Source organism: Crinia signifera, chromosome 7, assembly GCF_055691185.1.
Source record: "Crinia signifera chromosome 7, ASM5569118v1, whole genome shotgun sequence".
In the NCBI taxonomy this organism is placed as follows: Eukaryota; Metazoa; Chordata; class Amphibia; order Anura; family Myobatrachidae; genus Crinia; species Crinia signifera.
In genome coordinates this window covers 108,408,229-108,434,448 of record NC_139223.1, presented here as the reverse complement: position 1 = coordinate 108,434,448, position 26,220 = coordinate 108,408,229, and the positions used below count along the sequence as shown (strand labels likewise).

Sequence of the window (26,220 nt, the reverse complement as noted above, 5' to 3'; positions counted from 1 at the left end):
CTGCAGTCCCTGCGCTCCTCATGGCTCCTGCTAATGAAAAATGAACTTCACAAAATGGCTGCCCCTAAAAGCAGACAATTTTTAAGGTGTCTGCTGTATGGAGTGGACATTTTGTGAAGGACATTTTTCATTAGGAGCAGAGGCCAGGAGGAGCACAGAAACCGCAGGCAAGCAGATATGCGGGTCCTGGCAGCAGCGACAAGCAGGGCGGGTGAGGCAGCTCCCGACTGCAGTGCAGCGATAGCCCCACAGATCCCCGGCCTCCACACTCACTCAGCGCCTCCCAGCCACCGTGGGGTCTGCGGGGCTATTGTTACGCCACTGATTTGAATGATGGTAAACAATAAGACAATTTGATAAAATAAATGAACATGTAGAACTAATGAATCTGAGATACAATTTAACTTTTACTAAATATTTACAGGTATTAAGAACATCCAGAATGCAAGCCATAGGAAGTGTTTCTTTGCAATAACTTAACAAAAATATAATCTAGTACAGACCTACAAATATTTACAGTCAGATTATTTTATTTTAAGTATTGTATGTATCACAACCTCACTCCTTTTCCAGATCATTCTTCCATCCTTAATCTTCTCGCTCAGAATATCTCCACTCATTGAAAAAATCAGCGACCATAAGGATTTTAAGAAGCTGTTACGAACTCGTAACAATGTACTGGTTCTGTACTCCAAGTCAGGTAAATTGTTGTTATAGAACCATTTCAAATCCAGTTTGGTTTATTCTCTGCATTTGGTAGGCCGTTTCTTTTAGTTTAGTCTTATATATTCTTTAGTTTCCATTAGGATATAAAATATATTAATCTAAAGGAAAGCTGTGACCTCTATGAAGATATATATCTTTAACCATAGCACAGGATACGTTATCCTCTATAAGTGTCACATTTTCAAGCGTATCTAATTAATTAAAGAGCATGCCAATTCTCCCATTGTGGCTTATGCATCAAATATATACTATGCACAGCTGAACCTATTTCCGTGTTGGGTGTGTCAATTGAAATGCAGTTCAGCAGCAAATGATAATGGCCCTTATTCGGATCGCAGTACAATTTTTTTCTCAAAATGGGCAAAACCATGTTCACTGCAGGTGGGGCAAATGTAACATGTATAGAGAGAGAGAGATTTGTGTGAGTTATTTTGTTTCTGTGCCGGGTAAATACTGGCTGCTTATTTTTACACTGCAATTTAGATTTCAGTTTCAACACACCCAACCCAAATTTAACTCTCTCTATACATGTTTGTTCTGCGATCAGATCTGAATAAGGACCAAAGTCTCACCAAAATGTTGGATACAATTAAATTTCTTCATGCACATTACAGAATATTACCGGTCTGATGGGTCCACACTTTCCGTTTTTGTTGTTGTTTTTTATGCTGCGACTTGCCTCTTGTCAAAAACTGTTTTTGATGAATGAGCCATTTATTCAAATGGCAAATCCATGGAGGTGATTCATTGACATGATTGCTGCCTGCCCTACTAACCAACTAGATTATTCCATACATTGTAGGATCTAGACAAATGATATTCAGTATTCTTGTTCAACCTATTTTATCCCACTGAAATCTTTTCCTTACAATTCTTTCTGAGACTATTTCTGTTGTTCATTTTTAGCTCAAGCTGCAGAGCGTCAGCTGAAACTACTTTCGGATGTGGCTCAAGATGTGAAGGGAAGGGCTACTGTATCATGGATTGACTGCGGGTATGTTTCTGGCTGGTAATGCTACAGTGTTGGTGTTTGTGAGGTCTAGGCTGGTTCCATTTGCCACTTAGCATTTATGTCCCACAACTCTTTTGCTTTGCAAACAACCTTTTACTTTCCAGCTGTTGTAATTTACCTCCAAGCATTAAGGACCAACAGCTATCTTATCAAGCATGTTTCAACTGAATTATCCCTTTAAATCTGAATTCGAGCCATTGGGATCACTCTACCAATAGCCTAACAGAATGTGCTGAATTTATTGTCCCTTATTTGTGATAATTGTATTGAATTCATTATGATCAGAATCGGCTTTATTAACCAGCTATACTTGAGTATACTAGAATTTTTTTGCCGTACATTGCAACCAAGCAAGAACACAGAGGGGTAAAAAAAAACAAACACATTACATAAATTACACATACATTATGGGCCTGATTCTGGTTAGCTAATTTGCTGCTTAGCGAACCATGTAATGCTGGGTGTGCGAATGCCCATCGCCCAACAAATATGACCGTAGCACTGGGAAAGGATGTTTTGCATAAACATCCATTAGCAGGGTAGCATGCGGGCCTGAAATCATTTGATGGTCACCGACCATCGAACGATACATACTGTGCCTGGTCCAAGGACTGGGCGGGTGGCTGATGTCCTGGGACTTTAGCCGTCCGCCCCTGGCAGGTAGGTACCCTCCTGCATTGACACGCCCAGCGTTTTCCTGAGTGCACCCAGCATTTTTGTGAAGCATAGAGCAGATTATGATGGCAGTGTAAAAGATGAGCAGCCGCTTCTGCTGGATGTTGAATTTCCTGAATTGCCTCTCATTGGAGCTGCTCCTGGCGATTCAATCGCCGCCAGCCGATGTCCCCCGACAGAAGGGGGTGCGCACTCCCCGTTCTGTTGGGAGCCCTTTGCCCGTCTCGCCGCTCTGCCCCCAGCCTGCCCACGCTCCCTGAAGCGGAGATGGGCAGGGAAGCCATCAATCTCTGCCATGCATCCCAGTTGGCCAGTCCGACAGCTTGCACAAGCACATGAAATCTGGCGATTGGGCAGGCTGGCTGACGGCTGCTCCATCTGTATGTTGGGCCTCCATTTGAGGTCTTGGGAAATTTTTGTCCCTAGGAATTTTACGTAGTCGACCTGCGACACCTCTCGTCAGTTATTATGAGTGGGTGTATAGCATTTGGTTTCCACCACCATCTCCACTATCTTGAAGGGTGTTGAGGTCAAGGTTGTTCCGGTCGCACCACTATGTTAGTGGGTCCACTTCACGTCTGTATGCAAACTTGTCTTCGTCCTTGATTAGACCGATGACTGTAGTGTCATCTGCGAATTTCATAATTTTTACTAATTCCTTAGCCGAGGTGTAGTTGTTGTGTATAAGAGGAGGAGCAGAGGGGAGAATACACATCCTTGGCGGGCACGGTAGTTGAGTATGCTCTGGTTGTCATCACCTGTTTTCTTGCTGTCAGGAAATCAGTGATCCAGGAGCATGTTGATTCTGGAACTCCTAAGGAGAGAAGTTTGTGCTGCAGGATATAGGGGACGATTGTGTTGAATGCTGAGCTGAAGTCGACAAATAGGACCTTTGCACAAATGGCTGGACAGTCCAGGTGCTGTAAGATATGGTGCTGCCCTAGGTTGACTTCATCCTTTACGCTTCTGTTCGCTCAGTAGTCTCTTCTCTCCGTTTTCTTACAGATAAATTTAAGAATATCATTTTATTGTACATGTTTAAGCACAGGGCTGTCTTTGCTGCACTCTGATAAATTTAATCTGTATAAGAATGTTAAGGCTACCTTCACATTCCCTAGGCTAGTGCCAACATCAAACGAATGTAGGGTATCCACATGAAAGATACCTTTCCTACTATATATTGCTGTAATCTTGATACCCTAATTTTAAAGGGGTTGGGTAATTAGGGTCTATGTACTAAACCTGGTCTTTTAAAGAGAAAGTAAAATGTATTCTCATTTATCTACTAGGGAACACAGGTGCTAATACAGTGGGGTATAGATAAGTGGAGCAGGCACTTTAAATGTAGAAATCCCCCCTCTATGCCCCTCCTAGCCTCAGTTTTAGAAATGTTTTCTACTCCTAACTTCATTTTGAATGGGCGGTACTTGTGTATTATCACACGCAAGAAATGCGTTTTGAATGCGATTTGTACTTGTGTAGTTTTCGGATCGCGTGCAAATTGCATGCGATGCGATGCACTTTAGCACACCCCCACTATTACTTAGCACACCCCCACTATCCACGTCACCTTAAAGCGTGGCGAGTGCAGCGGTTTGCGTCCTCCCAACCTGTTCATACACCCACTATCCACGTCGGCATGGAGTTGATTTTATAAAGTGTGGTGAGCGAGGCACTGAGTCCGAAGCGTGGCGAGCAGCCGTGGAAAACGAGCCCAAAGCGTGGCGAGCCCCGCGGAATACACATCAAGTAATCCACGGTCCCTAGCGGGGCTTGCTGCGCTCACCACACTTTGGGCTCAATTTCCGCGGCCACTGGCGGGGCATGCTGCGCTCGCCACGCTTAGGGCTCGTGGATCGCTGCACTCTCCACACTTTAGAAAATAAACTCCCGAGCTGCCGTGGAAAACGAGCCCAAAGCGTGGCAAACCCCACGAGGGGACGCGGAATACACATCAAGCTATCCACGGCTCCTTGCGGGGCTTGCTGCGCTCGCCACACTTAGGGCTCATGGATCGCTGCACTCTCCACACTTTAGAAAATCAACTCCACGTCTGGATAATGGGGGTATGAACAGGTCGGGAGGACGCATACCGCATCCCCTCGCGGGGCTCGATGCGCTCGCCACGCTTTGGGGTGACGTGGATAGTGGGGGTGTGCTAAATCAAATCACGTGCGGTGCGGGCAGGGGTGCCGTGAAACTGCACAAGTACCATCGCATTGTACGCAAATCGAATTCGATACGATGCAATCCTACTATGCTGAATAGGACACTACGTTAACTACTTAACGGGCGCCCTGATAATACACAAGTACTGTACCGAATGGGCTTCTTCCAAGGTTTCCCAGTAGGGGTTTGATTGCAAGATATGTACAGTCACTCCAAATTCAGGCTCATGCAGAGAGTGCTCCACTGTGTGAATCAGGAGATTGGGGGAGAACTCTGCCAGTCGCACAGAAATCACATATAAATTATTCGGGTGGACCCTCCTTATGCACTGTTTTTATTTAATATCTTGATAATGCGAGGGTGTGCTACCATGGACACGAAATAAGTATATTTGGGGAGGACAGAGAAAGGGTGTCTTTGGTTGGTGCACCAGAAGAGAATTTAATAATAAAACATGACTTTTATTAGTTTCATTAAAATAGTTGCGAAGATATAAAAGAAAAACACGACCAATACATGAGACAACATTTAGTGATTTAAAAAGGATATAATATATATCCTCACCTAGTGGGACCCCACTTCAGTCTGTCCCTGAATCATTATTACTTTATAAGGCATTGTGGTTGAAATTGAGAGTGAGAGAATTGTGTCAAGTAATGACAGTTTACAGTGTGTATACTATCCAGGATTGTTGCAATTTATCGGAAACAATGTATAGCTTTCCTCCTGGGGCTCACTATGCAGCAGCGATAAGCGCCTGAACACGGGTGTGATCCTGCTTCAGCGCCACCGCTAGCTGGCTGGAGCCACTAGTTCCACAGCCTGTATGATGACCGCAAGGCTAAGTCTGAGTTGTGCCAACGTGCACTGCCTCGCTCTTGCGTGTCAGGAGAGACAGGAGTGTGCACGGCTCTGGCGGCAGAGTCCGTGTCACTGTACTGCAAGGAACCGTGTCCTACGGATACCCTGTGTCGCCACCGGCCTAAACAATTCAAAATACAATGATGTGGGGGGAAGGGAATGTGGGGTTTGGCACACTAGGTGTGCAGTCAAGCGTACGCTTTCGCAAAAGCTTCTTCAGGACCCTGAAAAAGCTTTTGCGAAAGCGTACGCTTTCCAACTCTTATCTTTATGTACAGCTCATGAGTCTTTACGAACTACCAAATCCAACAGTGTACTTCTTAATCCCCGGTGTAATAATATAAATTTGACATGGTTCATTATGTTTTACATATTTTATTAAACTCTTAAAGATTTTGTGAACTTTCTGTATTGTAACAAATAATACACACCTTAATTCTTTGTACAATCATACAACTGTAACAATGTCTTTTTTCTACTTGCATGTATTTGCAACGCTGTACCGTTCATTTCGCAAAGCCTTCATAAAAACCTTATTTTAAAAAAACAAAAAAAAACATGGTTGATCAAGGTTTCTAATACAGCGCAATGCTGCAAGCTTTTATTTTTTTCTTTCCAACCCTGATATATACAATGCGACTTTTAGAATGTTGAGTGGGTTGGTTTATTTCTCTGGGATTGTGGGGTTGATTTATTAAGCTCGTGAAGTGATAGTGTCAGATTTTTATCACCGGCCAATCAGCTGCTACCTGTGTGAAGTTACAGGCTTGGTTTGAAAAATGACAGGTAGGAGCTGATTGGCCAGTGATAATAACCAGACAGTTTATCACTTCACCGAGCTTAATAAATCTACCCCTGAGTGAGAGGAAGTGCAGTGCAGTCAAGCCTAATAATCCATAAAATTGTGTGTGTTTTCAAATGATGAAATACTTCTATAGTACACCTCGGTTGCCACAGAAAATATACTATGGAGGAGTTCAGTTATATAAAATATGCATTTGTCCACATCACCAATAACTATGATGCTTTACAGTAATCTGTGCGTAGTAAAATGTTGGTGGCCGCAATATGTTGGCATTCTGACCATGTCTTTTCAGCCTTGCTGCCATCACTAGTTGAATTGCTCTGAATTATTTTGACATTTTAAGCTTTTTAAGTAATGTTTGTAGCTTTTGTAATTCAATCCAGGTCTGAGGATTATGGTTTATTTGGTTATAACACATTAAACGTTTAAATGATGCAGGAATGTGTTTTGGTCTTCTTGTGTAATTACTCTGTTTATATTATTACCAGAGACTCTGAGAGCAGGAAGCTCTGTAAGAAGATGAAGGTGGACCCCAGTAAGAAGACAAACGGCATAGAGCTGTTGCACTACAAGTAAGTGACCAACACCAGCTCCAGACCCTGTGCCTGATTAGTGTCTGTGAATGGATTATTAGATGTCTGGTGAAACCGTGCTCTGTACAAGACACAAGCGGACAAGTTGCTGAGCTTTCAGGGTTTCCTTCTGCTTTGTAATGAGAGTTCTTTTTTGCATGCAGTTTAATCTTTCTTTTAGGATACATTTTATTTTATTGCAATATATCCCTGTACAAATTAAGGCAATTAGATTTCTTATTCTTTGTTTTATGTTTGCATTGATGTGTTTAACTCCCATCCCAGGACCTGTAATTATTCTAATAAAGATAAGAGATTGAGGGGATTCTGCAGTTTGCACTTAAATAAAATATTTATGTGATGTCTTCTTGTAGGGATGGAACATTTCATACAGAGTATAACAGGCCGAACACGCACAAGGTATATTTTCTTTATACTGTAAATTCTGAAATGATCAGAGAAAGAGAGGCTTTTCTTAGAATATGTATACCTGGCAGCTATTAAGCTGCGGCTTAAAGCATAGCTTACAACTAACAATTATTTAAAACTACTGTGTATATACTCGAGCATAAGTCGGCCCATAGATAAGCCGAGGCACCTAATTTTACCACAAAAAACTGGGAAAACTTATTGACTCTAGGGGCACACTGAGAAACACTGTACAGGGTATAGGTGCACACCGACACACACACACACACACACACACACACACACACTGTACAGGGTATTGGGGCACACTGACATATATATACACACACACACACACACACACACTTTACAGGGTATAGGGGCACACTGACGCACACACTTTATAGACACACACTGACATACACACACTTATTGTAAAGGCCGGACACCTCCCTCTGAACAGGAACAGTATCTGCTGCTCTGCCCTGTGGGTGCCCCTGGGCGAGGAGGGGGTAGCGCTGCGTCTCCGTCAGGCAGGGGGGAGTGTTTCCAGGGGCCAGGGGGAGAGGAGCCTCAGCTTCATGGATGGATGGGGGAGAGCAGAGGTAGCTTCCGGCCACACAGGGTCCCCTCCTCCCGCATCATCGTCATTGCTGAGTCTCCTGCAACCGCGCCAGTCCCCTCCTCCACAGCTCACTTGACTATACTGTAAGCCGAGGGGGACTTTTTCAGCATAGCAAATGTGCTGAAAAACTCTTATACTCGAATATATACAGTATTTACAACTATTGAGAAGCTCCATATTATGTAGGTGAATCTTACACTATGAAGAACATTTATAATAACTAGTTTCAGGGGTGCAGCATATTAATGGATCTACAGTATAACTGTATGAGTTTGTTTCTGCTTTAGATACATTTATTTAACTGTTAGTGTTTGAGAAAGTTATGTGTAAGTTAAGGCTGCACTTCCACCTACTGTACATGTACAGTCATTCAAAACTGGCTATTCACCTAGACAAAGCCTGGGACTTGCCCTACAGCATCTGTTTTGTGGAGGAACAATAATAAGCTTCATTGCGGCCAAACCCACCCCCACTGCCCTATACAGTATTACACTGGGATCTGTAATAACCACCACATAGACCTGGGAAATATGAATGCAGGTCAGTGGTTCCCAACAATGGTCGTCAAGTACCCCCAACAGTGCACGCTTTTCAGGTCTCCACACAAAATCACAAGTGACATAATAAGCTCCACCTGTGGATCTTTTAAAATGTGTCTGAATAATGAGTGCACCTGCTGGGGGACATGGAAACCGTGCATTGTTGGGGGTACTTGAGGACCAGGGTTGGGAACCACTGTCTTAGGTGCTAGCACAATTTGAAACATTTTTTTATTTGTTTTATTCTTTACACATTGGGTACAGCTACGCTACTTTTATAGGTGATATCTTCGGATATCACAATCCACTCTATTTGTCTGTGTGGAGGCTCACAATTCCTCTGAATAAGAGGCTGAAACTGCACTCAGGATAATTAAAAGGTCTTCCCATCAATGCTAGGACCAGCGCTTCAGTGTGACCTACTGTATGGTCATTTTTTCTGTTTTGATGTCCTAGCCTAATTCCTACACTACAGATGTGTCCTCATACATCTAGCCTCAATGCGCCATGAACCACAAGATGTGTGGCTATTCACAAGCAGTTTCTACTGATTAAAATGATATGCTTTATTCCTATATTCTGTGTGTGACTGCAGTCGTATCTGCATATGAAATGCTATGTTCTCATGGAAAACATTGTAATGTAGCATTTCTTATGCAGATACAACTGCAATCACACACAGAATATGAGCATATCCTTTTAGTCATCTAGGTCTGCTTGTGCATCTTGTATGTATAGCAATGCCAATAAGAAGCATTTTAAAGTATTGTCGCACAAAAAAATGCATGGTGCTACCAAGTTATTCTTTGCTATGGCATGGCACAAATAAAAGGGCTGTTTAAAGTTCAAGGATGCTAGATGTATGTGGATACGCCAAATGAGGAAAACTTTTTTGCTTATGGACGTTCCTTTCCCCTGATTCACTTTTATCCGCAGTCTATGGTGGCATTTCTAAAAGATCCTGAGGGAGCACCGCTGTGGGAGGAGAATCCTGAAGCCAAAGACATTGTTCATATTGATAGTGAAAAGGTCAGTACTGGGGCATTTTGACAATGTATTGCACTCCACCGAGATTCTAAATATATGTTGAACAACATCCTGCCAACATTAGTATAATATATCCAGGATACTATTCCCTTAATGTAGGATATATAAATAATGCACACATTACTGCAGAATAGAAGAGTTCTGTTATGCTCTTTGGCTTGTATGGGATATCTAGGGTGAATGTGTAATGTGCTTGTTATCTCTTGTAATGTGCATCTATTGCTGTAAACTATCTTTACAATAAGAAGGATTTTAAATGAGCAGGTCACATATTGAAACATAGAGCTAATTTTTGAGGTTCACACTCATAACCTCTGCCTGGCTTGTTGCAGGATTTCCTGAAGCTCTTGAAGAAAGAAGACCGCCCGCTGCTCATGATGTTTTATGCACCATGTGAGTGACCTTCTGAACTGACAATGGCTCCTGGGTATTGTTGCAACTTCCACAAATGTGAATTGACCTGGAAAAATTGGGAAATGTGTACATGCTTTCAGCTCAAATAAACTACAGTGCATTTTGCTTTTTAACCCTTTGTAACCACTGTGCCTGTAACACTGGGCAGTTCTTCATATATTCATTTATTGTAGTATAGGGTTAAAGCTTAACTTTTAGGGAGAATATTCTTGCCTTATTAATCAGTGTCTGTGGTTATCTGAAGCACACAAAGCCAAACACAGGACACCTAATACATCATGTAGTGTTCCAATGAGCACCTCTGAGAGTCTGGAGGCTATTGTGCTGTCTGCAGAACAGTGACACACATTATGAAGGACCTACACAAATGTAATTACCTGGTTCTCCTTCACCTTGCGGCTGTCTTTGGTCACAGCTTCTGTAGTTTCAGACTTTTTCAGTTGTCTGTCTGACTTTTCTTTCATCCCATCCTCCTTGCTCTTTTTTTTTTTCGCCTCTCCTTTTAAATGTCATCTTTTTACTTACAATGTTCCATAATGATCTTTTTCTTCTCTACTTGCCCAACTGAGCATAACTGTCCCCCTTCCGTCTGCCCCTCCACTGCCACAATTTTCCATCTAAACCCCTCCTTTCTGTTCACCTTCTCCTTTCTGCCAACGATGTCTACCTTCTTAGCTGTTGACCGCCTTGGTCTACATCCCCTAACTGTCCTCCTTAAATTACCCTTCCGTACTGCTCCCCTTCTCTATCTCTGCCTTTTCAATGTCCATTCTTTTTTTAACCCCTTAACTATTTGCCTACTTTGACTAACCTTTCCACAATGTCCTCTATCCTAACATGATGTAACCTACCTCACTGCCCAACTCATCTATTATCTTTTGCTGCCCATCTTCATCTGTACTCCTCCTCGCTTTTATCTACCCTTCTTCTCTTCCCACCTCCTCTACCTACTACCCACCTCACTGTCTGTTTTATGTGTCAGTGACACTCATCATTGTCTGCTTTTTTTGTCTACTGTCCTTAAAATCTGCCTCTTCCATCTATACCAGGCATGTCCAAACTTTGGCCCTCCAGCTGTTGTGAAACTACAAGTCCCATCATGCCTTGCCAAAATCTTGCTGTTAGGGAATGCTAAAACGATGGCAAGGCATGCTGGGATATGTAGTTTTACAACAGCTGGATGATCACAGTTTGGACATGCCTGATTTATACTCTCCCCAATGTCTTCTTCCTTGCAGTCAATCTTATCTTCTATTCTCCTCAGGTCACCTCCTCTATCAGTTTCACTCAGAAGTGAGCAATATCTTGTAAAAAACAGTATAATGTGCACACTCAATATTGTTAATGATGCACACTTGCCAACATAGTCTGCTGAACATGCAGGTTGACTTTGGCTAAGTAGTTAACGACCCACATGGTCAGCGGGTCCCACTGACGTCACTGAATGATATTGTTTAGTGTGTACACTTAATCGCTTCTCGGCCTTTTGGCTAAGATCAAGTGTAGTATCTGTTCTTATCAGTTGGGTATGGACTGGCCTCTGGCAGAGAATAGAGAAAGGTGGGACTGAGTAGCTGCTCTGATGGGCGGAGGGTGTGGGACCCCTCTGTTTTTTCCCGGGAGTAGTGAAAAGTCTCACTAAGTATCTTCACCTCTGCCTTTGGTAGGAGGTGTTGTTTCCGTAAATCCACTGGTAAGAGGGGGGGAGAAACACTGGGCCTAGTAGATTGACTCTCTTGACGGGGTTCGTAGCCCCCGAAGGATGAGTCAGCGAAAGGCTCAGTCTAGTATCCATTCCCAGGGAGCGGAGAAAAGCTGAGACCGAGTAGATTGGTCCAGGTTGGCTAACCACCAGCCTGGGCACAGCGAAAAGCTCAGCCTAGTATCTTAACCCTGGGAGCGGAGAAACACTGGGACTGAGTAGATTGCTCTTCCGAGGGGGGTGCAGCCCCTAAGGGAGTCTTTCGAAAAGCCCAGTGGAGTACCCATTCCCATGCCGGGGGCTGGAAAATGCCTGCTGGTGAGACAGAGAAAAGCTTGGTCGGACGCTGAAGGGTCGGCTGCCTGGAGCCCGAGGCTGCACTGTGCCCCCGGGGAAACTCGGGGGTGCCTGATTTGCACTGGTGATGTCCAGCACCATGCACTGAATGGCACACACACTGCGCACTTCCCTCTAGGTTAGGCTACACGTCCTTACCTCGTCCTTTTGGATGGGGTAGGACAATTTTTTACACCCCCACCCCGGCCTTCTGGCTAGGGCCTCTTTTATTTATTTCTTTGATTTGCACTTTTTGCACTTCACGTTTTTCGTTAGTTTTGTCACGTTTTTTTGATTTGGGTAGTGCGGCTGTCCCTAACGGGCCTTCCGTTCCCCAAACGTGGCTGGGACTCTTCACCTTTTGGGGAGAGTCCCGGTCCCCTCGAGGGCAACCCCGAGCCGCAAGGCGGAGGGAAGCCTAAGCGGGTCTCTCCAAACCTTCGGGTGCGGAGGACCCACCGTCCAAAACCCTTCCGGGGGTGGAGGAAAAGCGGGTCTCTCTGAGCTTCGGCGAAGAGGACCCACCGATCCCTTTTTTCCCTTCCTCGGCCTTATGGTTGAGGGGGGTTAGGGGAACCATGGGGCCTTTCTCCTTTGGGAGAGGGTCCAAACGTTCGTACGGCTGCCCCCTTTGCACGTGTTTAGGCACAGCACTGGTGGTGGTGGGAGCACACCTCGGGCTCCCTGAGTTTCTTCAAACTCAAACTTGCCAACATAGTCTGCTGAACATGCAGGTTGACTTTGGCTAAGTAGTTAACGACCCACATGGTCAGCGGGTCCCACTGACGTCACTGAATGATATTGTTTAGTGTGTACACTTAATACTGTATGCGTGACCAATGGCACCGCCGATATAGTTAACTATATCAGTAGTGCCCCATGTCATTTATGTGTACTCATTGGGCGGTATTCAATGTGAATACCTGCGAGGTGCAGCGAATCCTTTTTAGGATTCGCTGCACATTCGCCACGTTCCGGAGCCAGCCGGCTCCGGTATTCAACGTGTCAGGGGCTCGCTGCCCCTGACAGGCGAAATATGAGCTCCTGCGGCGAATGCCGCAGGGAGCCTGAGGAGGGTGCCAGGCAGAGAGATGGAAGTCTCTCTGCCTGTCCCTGAACGTTTGTGGGGGGCAGGTGGGCTCCCCGGGTGCCAGGCAGCACAGGCTGCCCCCCCCCCCCCCCCGGGGGTGCCAGCAGGGGGCCGCATATATTCACTATACCCGATCGTAACATCGGGTGCAGTGAATATATGAATATGTAATGAGCGGCTCGGCTCCGGCGCCCCCTGCTGGCTGCTGTGTAAAAAAATAATAATATTTTTTTAAAAATTTAATATATATTCATGTGCTTACAGCACATGAATAAAAATAGCATGCCCCTCCTCAGAAGAAAATTCCTGATTTTTTGACACCAAATGTAAAAAACAAAACACTTTATTTTAAGTTCACATTCCACTTCACCATAAAAAGATAGCGATTGCTACTCGGTGAATCATGGCAAAAAAAACCTTCAAATGTATTCGCCATGTGGTCATTGAATAGGGTGATTCACCGTTTTTGTCAAAAATTCGCCAAACAGCACAAATTCGCCATAAAAACATGGCGAATCAGGCTCATTGAATACCGCCCATTGCCTGCCTCCACCATCTCGCACACCTCCTTATATTCTGCCTACTATACTTCACTGCCCTACCACTTTTCTGATTATGCCCTTCACTGTCCATATTCCCACTGTGCATCTTTTATATTCCCATCCTATCTGTCAACCTCCATGTAACCTAACTCTCTACACTCTGGGCCAAATGTAATAGGGTGAGAGTTTCAGAATGTGAGAGATTTTGAGAGAGTTTTACCCTTTTTTTTAAAGCCGCAATCAATTACACTGCAAAACCAGGTTGATTTTGCCATGTAATTGATTGCTGCTTTAAAAAACATGGGAAAACCCTCCCAAAATCTCTCACTTTCTGAAACTCTCACCCTATTACATTTGGCCCCCTGTTTCTAAATGCCCTCCTTTGTCTCTCCTTCCTTGGTGCCTGCCTTCATCCTTGATAAACCCCACTCATCCACACATACTATGTGCCTTTTTGTATACTTTCCTCACTATCATCCACCTCTGTCTTACTATCTTACTACCATCTTCATCTCTTTACACCACCTCCATCTACTCTCTACCATCTCTGTTTTGTCAACCACCTCTGTCTACTCCTCCTCACTGTCCAATTCATTAGTCTATCAATCTACCAATTCCTCCATGTCTACCTCTCACTGTCCGTTTATTGTATTTACCCAACCATGTCCTGTTCTACCTTCTTACTGCTTCTGCTTTATCTACTTCTTTCTATACCCACCTCATTCTTCACTTCCCTCCCACTGGCCATCTCCTGTATGTGCCTCCCATCACTCGATGTCTCACGATCTCCTTTCCCTCAGGGTGCGGTGTGTGTAAGAAGATGATGCCAGCTTACCAACAAGCTGCCACTGAACTGAAAGGCACTTATGTGAGTAATTATAACAGCAGCTTCATGTCTCTATATTGTGTGTGTGTGTGTGTGTGTGTGTGTGTGTGTGTGTGTGTATGTATGTATGTATGTATGTATATATATATATATATATATATATATATCTCTATCCAGCTATACTGCACAACACTTATATATGAAATGTCCATGCCCAGTCAACAATATTATAGAAGATGTACATCCAAAAGGCCGGGGGAAACTCCTCCTCCTTATAGATAAAATCAGCACAGGACGCAATTGTAGCTTGCAAAAATTAGTGTATTAAAATAGCAACGTCCAAGCCTCTTGAGGCATAGTATGCAGTAGAGAATGGCATGACAAAAAATATTAGAGCATCCTTTAGGCAATAAACAGTATACTGTACTGTACAGGCTTCCTAGCCAGTCGTCCCTTGATGGCTGCCGTTTCGGTGCGCTCACGCACCTTTCTGAAAAGGGATATAGGCATAACTAGAGTGCACATCCTCTGGTGTTTAAATAAGGATGTCACTGCCATATGTACCTGTATGGTCCGAGCGGTGTCGCATCGCGTCCGGCGCCGGAGTGTGAGGTCAGACGCCGTCTCACTATGCACCAAGCCAGCCGGGGGGACGGGCAACCACGCTCGGGCCGGATGTCTGGTGGTCACTATAGTAACAAATAAATGTTGTTATGGCAATAAGCATAATAATATAGCCAGCCCATACATCATAATGTGTGTAGTGGGAGATAAATTAACCCACTGTCTACATACAATAATATAAATTACACCACACCAAAAACGGACATACAAACCTAGAGAGCACACACTATTTACAAAGCGGAAAAGAAGGCACTGGTCAGAATGAATGAATCCGACAATCTAAATCAGTAGATGTCATCTAAAAGGACCAATCATTAATGCACCAAAATCATTGTGTGTGTGTGTGTGTGTGTGTGTGTGTGTGTATGTACGTGTAATATATATATCTCCCACAAACTGTCCACCCACCCCAGTCCCTATCTGCTCCTACTTCCAATCTCCATCTTCACATCTTCCTCTCTCCATATCGTGAAACTGACCAGCGTCCCTACTACAAAAATTGCTTTTACTTTAGCACACAAAAGAGTAATTTTGTCGGTCGAATAGCCACATGAGTAAAGACTGTAAAGGTGGCCATACATCTACAGATCAATTGTCAGATTGTTGGAACAAAACCCTGGTAATAGATGAGTGACAGTTTTTGCCAGTTTTCCCGCATTTCAAAGCAAATGGTTAACTGTCATTTACTCTCATCCATTACCAGGTTTTTGTTCCAACCAGTCCAATCTGACAATCGATCATCTGTAGATGTATGGCCGCACTTACATTTAAGAAGATCGAAAACAGTCCAGGAAGAATGGGTACTCCTTAATTATATTGTTAAAGATCCAGCAGGAAATCTTTCACTCACAGGTGACATGCATAGTGGTTGACGTTTATGGTCTGATCAGGACCATCTTCTGGACATGCCTGTAGCAGCAATAATAAGTACAGAATAGCTGCAACCAGAGGAAAAGAGCTGGTCTGGCTTAAATACTAGTCTATAATTGTCTCCTTGGAAGCAAATTCAATTATGTTTGGGGGAACACATTCCGATCATAATAATCAACCATACAGAAAACAGGAGTATCAACATAACTTCCCTCAGTATATACAAAATAAAATGAGTACAGTATAGCTCTAATAGGACACAGTGAAAATGTTTACACCCAAACAAAGCTTTCAAGTGGCATAATATCAGCAGCACTGCCCAAATACTGGAATCGCTGTGCGTTCCACTGTGCATCCATACATATTCCAGGCCTTAGTTCAGCATTGAGGGTGTCCTCAAATAGACCTTATGGCATCTCAGCTGAACAATCAGCTACCGAGATTTGGGTCAAGGACACAAAATCCAGCAGCAGAGGCAGTGAATACCCAAGCCACTATGAACCATGGCCCTGTATCTTCTCCAGCAGGGCCAGTGCGTGTTTACCTTGGTGGCTGTTAAGGCCACTATCTCAAGATGCAAGGGTATTCCAGAGTTAGCCATTCCCACTATACTTTAAGCTAGGAACCCTGTTATAGCTTCTCATTACCACCGCATTTGGCGTTCTTATGTGGCATGGTGAGAGTCGGGTTTATCCATTTTTGCCTTTTTTATTGTCTTGAATATTGCTATTTCTGAAGATGTTTCTCAACATGGGCTTATGCTTGGGATCCTTTTAAAGTTCAGTTTGTTCAGATAAGTTTTCCTTATCAATTTTCTTTCAGCGCAGACTGACTCTGATACCTGAAGTTCAGGCCTTCATTCAGAGAGTTCACCATGTACAGCCAAATTTTTGATCTACCCATGGCTCTGTAGATACGTCCACACCAAATTCAGGTTGCACAATCTTCCATGTTTGAACCGCAGAAAGAGGTGGATATAAAATATTTGTCTTGGAAGATGGTTCTCTTTCTGGCCCTGGCCTTGGCTTGTCATGTTTCAGAGTTGGATGCAGTGTCATGTAAGCTCCCATACCTTACTTTTCATGACTATCGAGATGAGCTTTGGATGCGGGCTGTTTTTCCTCACTAAGGTCATGTTGGCATTCCCCATAAAGCAGCCTATTGTGGTGGCTTCTCTGACTGAGAAGTCTGGTGAACCCTCCACCTTGTATATCGTTCAGGTCTTACGCATCTATGTGGCCCGGACAGCATCAATGCATAATCCAATGCAATGTTCATGCTATATGATGCAGTTTGAAGGAGTTGGCCTGCTTCAGAGAACACATTAGCTTGATGCACATATGTAACTACCCATCAGGCTTATTTCAGCAATGATAGATATCCTCTTTAATCTATTTTGGCGCACTCCAGCCATTTAGTGGGCACATCTTGGGCGCATGGATCATTGTCTATACCTTGCAACTTTGTCGTTTGGCTACTTGGTCCATGGTAAATACCTTTTTTTTTATTTTATAACTTTGACATGTTTGCAGCATCCGCTTCAACTTTGGCCACATTACTTCTCCTGCCCATGGAGGAAACTTTGGGACACCCCTAGTGTACTAATTTCCAGTCTTCCCTAGTGGGCGATAGAGAAAATGGAATTTTGGTACTTACTGGTAAATCCTTTTCTCTGATTCAACAGGGGACACTGGAGGCTCTCCACAGCACTGCCTTCACCTGCCTTCTTGTACATTGTTGTGTCTCTTTTTACTGTTCTGGTCTGTGTGACCTTCTGTTCTCCTGTGATTTCTTTATCTCCTCTCGGCCTCCATTTTTCTGACTGTGGGGCTGCCGCGGAATAGAGGGGGAGGAGCCTATTCTAACGTCTTAATGTGCCCAGCTCCCTTTAGCCATCTACCATCTTGGCATCTTAATAAAAGGCAGTGCACAGTTTCAACAAGACCAGCGTGGGCATCACTATTTGAAGAGAAAAAAAATTTGTGTTTGTCAAAAACTGTGTCCTCATGAGAGTCTAAAGGACTGCCAGATCCTTGTCTTGTCTTTGGAGAGAAATAAGTATTTATACAAGCGTTTCTTAAAACCATAGCAAATGTTTATGAAAATTGTTGCAGCACAGGAGGGTTAGAGAAAATGTTTTTTCCTGCTGGAAGCCCAAGACTTGTTATTTTGGCAACTTGAAGAGACAGTTCTTGATTTAATGTTGGTTGTAGTAAGCATGTATTTGCTGCATTTAGAATTATTTTTCAAAACAAAAGGTGTTACAGGTAAAAAAAAAAATACGGTACTTGTTTCCTAGCACGGCTCCCATTGCATCGCATCGTATACTATAAGCCTTACAATGGTATGCGATGCGATGTTACGCGATGACACCCGATGTTATACAATTTAAAATCGTATACCATTGTATATGGCATACAATGTGATGGTATACGATTTTTAAATTGTGTAAGCACCTTAATGGGTGTTTTCAATGTTACATGGCCCCCTATAAGATTATTAATTGTATAAGCACCGTAATGGGTGCTTACAATGTTAAAAGCACCCCCACGCCACCCCCAGTATCAACGCCAACCTGGAGCGTGGCGAGCGCAGCAGTACGCGTCCTCCGACCTCTTCATACCCCCACTATCCACGTCGGCGTGGAGTTGATTTTAGATAGTGTGGCGAGCGCAGTGAGCCACTGAGCCCGAAGCCTGGCGAGCGCAGCGAGCCCCATGAAGGGACGCGGAATACATGTAAAGTAATACGCGGGGCTCGCTGCGCTCACCACGCTTCGGGCTCGGTGGCTCGCTGCGCTCACCACACTATCTAAAATCAACTCCACGCTGATGTGGATAGTGGGGGTATGAAAAGGTCGGAGGACGCGTACCGCCGCCGCTCGCCACGTTTTGGGTTGGCGTTCATAGTGGGTGTGCATTTAACATTGTAAGCACCCATTAGGGTGCTTACAATGCTTGAAGCGCTGGTTCAAGCAGGGCCGGAGATATGGAGCATGTGGAGCAAATGTCTTGCAGGAAATTTTCACCTCGGATTATGTGAAAGCATATGTTTTACCCTTTAGCCATTTGAAAGACCTGCCACAAGGCTTAAATGTCTGGGTGGAAAGGTTTGATACTGTGTTTGAGCGATGAAGCACAATGGGACGATATTGCATTTTCTGACAAACCGGCTTCTAATTATCACTTGGTAAATAGATTTTGGAGTGATGGGACCAGGGAAAGCTCAGTTCTTCCATGATAGGTGTTTTAGCAAAAGGTAAAGCAGCTAACACAACTCTCCAAGTTATAAACAAATATATCAGTCCCAAGGCGCAAACACTCTTCTTCAGCCAAGTCCTGAAAATAGGGATTACCACTCAATCCCTGTGTCTGTTGAGTTTTGGAGGAAATGGTCCAAGGGCGATGAAGAGTTGAATCCACATATGTAACTCTCACATCCGCTAGGTTTTTATATGGATGTTGAGGGTACGCATCGGGGTACAAATTCCTATGTGTTCTGAAATCTTTTTAAATCCGTATATCCTACACATTGCTACTTTTATTTATTTTTCCATATTAAACATCCATATGAAAACCTAACGGATGTGAGAGTTACGTATTTGGATTCAACTCTTCATTGCCCTTGGTCAGTTTCCTCCAAAACACAACTCTCCAAGCTGTTAAAGAGCAGGTTGCAGCCAAAAATGACTTCTCCTGGCAGTATGATAAAGATTCTTGCCACTGTATCCGTGGGCTTGACTTCAGTTTACAAAGGTATATGAGAGGGTTTGCCTACCACTCATATTAAAAAGTGAAACAGTTTAGGTAGTGGCAGCTTTAGCCTCACATCTACCATTCTCCCTTATCCTGGGTCAAGGCTTTTCCCTGTTCGTGGATGTAATTGCTGAATAGTATCAATTGGTCATGTCTGAAACTGATACATCAGCTGAATGTCCAATCTTAGAGGAAACTGTCCAACTCTCATTGATTTGAAGTAGGAATCAATATCTATCTTATTTCCTCTAATGTAGATAGGAAGGTTTTTCTTTGGTACTTGTGGAGTATCGCGGCTCCCATCGTATGGCATCGTATGCCATATGTAGTGGCATACGATGGTATAAGATGCAAGGCGATTTTTACTGATTTTTTTTTTTTGAGCATTTTTGGTCAAAAATCGTATGCGATCGCATCGGATGGCATACGATGCGATGCAATGGCATACGTTTTTAATCTTAAATGCATCCAAATGCATTAAAATTAGTATGAAACATGTTAATTGGCCCCCAACTGTCATTTTTGACTGTACCACCCCCACTATCAACGCCAACCCGAAGCGTGGCGAGCGGCGGCGGTACGCGTCCTACGACCTTTTCATACCCCCACTATCCACGTCGGCGTGGAGTTGAGAATAGAAAGTGTGGCGAGCGCAGCGAGCCACCGAGCCCGAAGCGTGGCGAGCGGACGCGGATACCTGTGAAGCCCGCGAGGGGACGCGTATAGCTGTGAAGGTATCCGCGTCCCCTCGCGGGGCTCGCTGCGCTCGCCACCCTTCGCGCTCGCCACACTTTCTATTCTCAACTCCACGCCGACGTGGATAGTGGGGGTATGAAAAGGTCGTAGGACACGTACCGCCGCCCCTCGCGGGCTCGCTGCGCTCGCCACACTTCGGGTTGATAGTGGGGGTGGTACACTGTGAAAAATGGCATTTGGGGGCATTTCACAAGTTTACTACACATTTCAATGCATTTTGATGCATTTCAGTGCAAAATCGGGTGCCATCGCATCGCATGCAATTTGATCGTATGCGATGCGATTTTTTAGCATACGATCAGCATACGATCAAGGTCGTGGGAGCCGTGATACTCCACAAGTACCTTTTCTTTTATTTGCAGGATTACCCACTCTGGTTATATAACGGTGTTCCTCCCCTTCTGTAGCAGAGAAGGTTTTTTTTCGTGTGTATGGTATGCTTTTGTATGGTATGGTATGGTGTAAGTCACCTTCTCGGCATGGCATGTGGATGGGATGGCACCCCGGGAGAACACAGTGTGCGGAGTATCTTAGCCCTGTGTTAGCTATGAGCAGGCGGTGCTCTATGCTTGCCGCTTGTAATGTGGCAGGTTTCGGTCTGGAGGAATGGCGTCCGTCATTGGTGTAGGCACGCTTGTGTCCTACTGTACATCGTCTAGCAATGTGCCCCACCCCAAATTGCATTGTAGGGTTGCTCTGCCCAGGTGCTCGGACAGTTTCAGGGGCAAAGTAGTTAAAATGGGACTGCACACCAGACCTGATGTAGCAGCTTGGATCTCACCTCTTCCAGCATGGTTAAGCTTTCTCTTTTAAAAACTCTATACACAAATATCGGTTTGTGTATAGCGCAACTTAAATCAATTCGGCAATAATAATGGTTATTAGAATGCTTCAATTTTGTTTAAAATATGCTGCTCCCAGAATAATGCTGGAAATCTATAAACTAAAATTTTAATCAATTAAGAGCGCACTAAGCTGATTACACTTTAAAATTTTATAATAAATTAGATGAAATAACATAAATAGCACAAAACCTACAATTAAAACATTAATAAAATATTTTGACATCTTTCTTGTGTTATTCCTTTAAAGCTAATTCGCGGCAATTTCCAAAGTTAGACTCAGAAGAGGAATGCTCTACCTCTCTACCTCTCTGACTTAAATGGAAAATATATTTATTTCATATTAATCTACAGCACCATACCTGTATGCAGGTAAATGTATTTTTGAAATTAAGCTCTTGTTCCTTTTAAGCTTTTACCCCAATCAAGCTCTGGTAGATGTAGGATATCCAACGTTTTAGGGGGAGCTGCTGATGAAATGTTGATACTGTTATCCGTGTTGGTTTCATAGACACTTAGATTTCTCATTGATCCTATTCCTTACACTCAATCTTGGAAAACACAAGGTTAGATGGACTGCTGTAAAGCTAAATTTATTAATATGATTCGACTTGGCGTTGTGGAGGATTCCACCAGTAAGTGGAATAATCCTGTTATACTAGTTCTGAAACCCAGTGTTCATTTTGTCAACTAACATTTAGAAGAATTATTCGTCGACTAAGGTTTTTTTCTGTGACTAAAATGTAACGATAATGAAATTAGGAATTGTATTTTTCTTTTTAAACACGGTTATTGAATGATTCACATAAACATGTATAACAAAACACATTAACAATTACAAGTCAGAGATGTTCGCTTTCAATAATAGTGATCCAAAAGTTTAAATTAAGAGAGAAGAGAAAAGGAACCTTGCAACAGCGGTGTGGCAGACTGCCCGTAGGAATGTTCCAGTGGGGTGATTAAGAGAACAGAGAGAGAGAGAGTAATGGAAAAGTAGAGAGAATAGTAAGATAGAAAGGAGAAAGAGAGCAAGAAGGGTTGACCTCCGACCAGGATTGCACAAAAAAAAAAGTGGATAAAGAAAGTTGTAAAACATTAAATTTAGAGGAGGGACTTGAGAGGTCAACCAAGGGGACTAGGTTTTATTAAATGTTTTAAAGGAATTCCATATAATAGCCGTTATATACTCAATTTTATAAACCTACAAAATACGGGACATAATCTCTTGCAAGGGGGTTGGGGAGGGCTTTTTCCAATCGGCAGCAGTTTGACATGTCATAGCAGATATATGATGGAATAGTTTTTTCTGGTGGTGAGTAAGAGTGGAAAGAGTTAAGGGAAGCAGGAAGTGTTTGGGATCAGAGGGAATAGTAACATCAAATCGAGAATAGGGTGATAACTTCCCTGTAAGTATTGGTAATTATTAGACAGGACCACCAGATGTACAAATGTGCCCTCAGCCACGCAACTCCTCCAGCACCTATCTGAAGTGTCCGGGAACAAAGTTTTAATATGAGAAGGCACATAATACCAGCAATATAGCAGTTTATATGCATTTTCCTTAATCCTTACACATATTGAGCTGGTAGTCGCATTGTAACAAATTTCAGCCTACATATGTAGCGCCCTTTGTCCTTGCTGAGTGCTCGCCAGAACGCCCACTCTGGCGAGCACTGGCGCACAGGAATGCCATTAAACAGTCTCTCGGCGGCTGGGCGCGGGGATCCTGCCCATCTCCGCTTCAGGTAGACGGGCAGGGTTAGGGGGAGGTCGGGGGAACCCTCAGAAGAGGCGGCGGGGACCTGGGGGGAGCTCCATTGCCACGGGGTACATGAGCATCTCGTGTGCGTGCGCCCCCTGGTGGCTGGCGATAACTTCACCAGCCCCTGCAAAGATGAGCCCGACTCCATCTGTATTCTTCAGAATCTATAGGGTGTCCCAGGTCTCATTCTTATGCTAGCTCATGCGGATCTCGAGAAGATCCCAAGTCCTCTCCCAAAAGTATAAATAAATGTAAACCTCCTATATAATAGCCCAGATCTGTCACTCTGTGACTGTGTGTATAACGCTGTCATAGAGTGACAGATCAGGGCTAATAGCCTATCAGCGCAGCACTTGCCGAGATTACCCCTCCCCAATCTCTCATCAGGAAAAAAAGCATCACTCAGAGACTTGCAAGTCCACCCACACCAGGCCCTCCCCCATCTGCAGCCACCCCGCATCCGCCACACCCCCACCTGCGGGACTAATGCACTCCCCAATCCCGGACCATCTAAACCTGCAGAACCCCAGCACCCAGCTGCCCCAACACTGTCGCATCCCACCCCCCACCCATCCATCCCGCACCCACACGTGGTGACCACGCATGTATCACCGCACCCTCACCCACACACTCCACTGCCACACCCATCCGCACCACCCCCGCGTCCACTTGCGGTTACCCACCCTTAGTACACCCACACCCACGCCTCCCCCACCCACAGCGCACCAAGCCTCCCCTCTCCCCCCCCAATTCACATAATGCCCAGACCCCATTTCTCACTCACCCCAATCCCCCTGCCCCTCCAACACTGGCAGCACCACCACTCTGACCATCCTCCACCCAACTGCAGCACCCTCGCACCGACCCTCCCACAGCACCAACGGACACCCTCCCCTACCTGCGGCAACCTCGCAACTTCCACTCACCCCATGGTACTAATACACCCACCCACGGCACCCCCACACCCAGACCTCCTCAACCCGCAGTACCCCTGCACCCTGCCACGGCAACACCGCACCTGCCCATCCCCCACCCGCAGTACCAACGCATCCATCCTTCCCTTCCTCCCCTCCTCACATCACCCCCACTCCCACACCAGGGAATCCTCCATATAATACTAACCATATTTCATGCAATAAAGGCGTTCACAGGTTAAGGGGGGGCGGAGCCCCTGAAGACGGTTTGCAGAGTGCCCATAGGGCGCAATGAATCGCGTAGTAATAGTGGCTGATCGTTTCTAGCATATATATTTAAAAGAAGTTAAGGGTTGAGCACTGAGAACTGTTGTAGTTTTTGAGTGAAAGTGCCGAATTTGAAGAAATCTGTGGTTGGGATTGCTGTTCCATCACGCATGTCTGAAAACTAGGGAAAATTAGTATCACTGGCTATATTGTTAAGATAATAAATGTTCTCAAGTAACCATGTAGTATAGGAAGATGTACAAAGACCAGAGGGAAATCTGGGTTATGAAACAATGGAATCAGAAGCAATGGGTTTGGAGCTAAACCATGCTGTGTACACACGGGGGAGATAGGGGCTATAATCGCTGGGAATATGGTCGCAGGCGACCATATTGTCAGTGATTGGGAGTGTGCCCCGGCGATAAATCGCCGGGTGCACGCTCCCGTTTTCGGCCCCATTGTAATCGCTGGTCGCAGGAGCTTGCTCCTGTGACCAGCTAATTACCTCTGTGGCACCAACAGCAGAGGTTTGTTTTCATCAGCGACCATCTCTGGTCGCTTGATGAAAAGGAGACACTGAGCAATATATTGCTAACAATATATCTCTCCCTGTGTGTACCCACCTTTAGACTTTTATGTACAAAATCCCAGACGGCTAGTGTATTAGAGACCACCGGGGTGGGAAAGTGTCGCATAAGGACGCTTAATCCTGGGGAGCCACAGCAGGAATGACATTGTGGCCAGTCCGAAATTAGGAATTTCTTAATTAAAATGTTGACTAAATATTAGTCCATGTCATCATGACGAAAATTGATTAGACTAAAATGCTGTATCATTTTTGTCTAGACACCTCCAGGTTGTATTTTTCAAGTGATTGATTTATTGGATTCTTTAATTAATAATATTGTATTTTATACAGTATTTTATCCATCCTCTCTGGCACTAGATTTACTGACTTGCACTGGGGGCTGCACAACCTCATTAGAATCACTCAGTTTATGTAGCTAGCTATTTCGTTAGCTTTAGCTAAATATTATAATATGCATTCTTACAGCTTCATTTTTTGCAATAGACTAATAATATATTACTACAGGTTGAGTATCCCTCATCCAAAATGCTCAGGACCAGAATAATTTTGGATAAATATTTCAGAATATTTCAATGATGTATCTTGAGGTATCTTGCATTTATGTTGTACAAACACATAAAACACATGAAATACACATTAAATCTATTTTATTTGTACATAAAACAAGGTTTCAAAACATGAAACAAAGTTTGTGTACTATTTCGGATACTGAATTTGAATGCTAATGCTGGCCATACATCAGACCAACTTTCCTCCAAACATCCAACTAGTTGCTTGGATGGAATAAAAATATGGTACTGTATGGGAGCAAAGGACAATTAGATATTTGCTCACAAACCAAGGAAAATGGAAAATTTTGGGAACAAAGTAAATATTACATTTGCTCCCCTCCAGTAACATATTTTTATTCCATCCAAGCAACTAGTTGGATGGTTGGAAGAAAATTGGTCTGATGTATGGCCAGCATTAGCAATCCTTTTCTTGCACATACAGTATTTAGAGCCAGTTACATATCATATCCTCAGCAATGCTGTTACAGATGTCCCCATAGCAAGAAAAAAAAAATGTTTCTTCACTTTCTGGAATGTACAGTATGGTTTTCAGAATAATTTGGATAAGGGATATACTGAACCTGTACTACTACTCCTACTACTTACTTGTATCAGGCAGGTTGTATTTTTCTAGTCATTTATTGTATTATTTAATTATTTAAAATTAATATTTTTAATTTAAAAACAATTGTATTCTTGAACGGATATTTACAGAAAATGAAAATAAATAAAGGAAATAACATTTGTGTTGCACTTGTTTGATACCGATAACTAAACACAGAGGCCCATGAAGGCGAGCAATGATGGCGGGAAGTGCCAATAGCTCACTGTCAAAGTATTCAACTCCCTCCCCTTCACTCTCTATTTCCACCTTGCTGGTTCCCCTTAATGTGGCAATTAAAATGACGGGGCTCACCACAAAATGCAGCTGGCTTGCTGCA

General features: G+C 43.9%; 1 protein-coding gene and 1 pseudogene across 1 annotated transcript in view; both read left to right on the top strand.

The window, feature by feature from the left end:
- PDIA5 (protein disulfide isomerase family A member 5) overlaps positions 1–26,220 on the top strand; it is a 111,441-nt gene that overhangs the window by 29,420 nt on the left and 55,801 nt on the right. Inside the window, exons 2-8 of the mRNA XM_083153602.1 lie at positions 574–700; positions 1,633–1,720; positions 6,737–6,820; positions 7,195–7,240; positions 9,329–9,421; positions 9,772–9,832; positions 14,324–14,391. Coding sequence (XP_083009728.1) covers positions 574–700; positions 1,633–1,720; positions 6,737–6,820; positions 7,195–7,240; positions 9,329–9,421; positions 9,772–9,832; positions 14,324–14,391 — 567 coding nt within the window. The remainder of the gene's footprint in view (positions 1–573; positions 701–1,632; positions 1,721–6,736; positions 6,821–7,194; positions 7,241–9,328; positions 9,422–9,771; positions 9,833–14,323; positions 14,392–26,220) is intronic.
- Positions 11,324–11,460, top strand: LOC146025449 (U2 spliceosomal RNA; annotated as a pseudogene).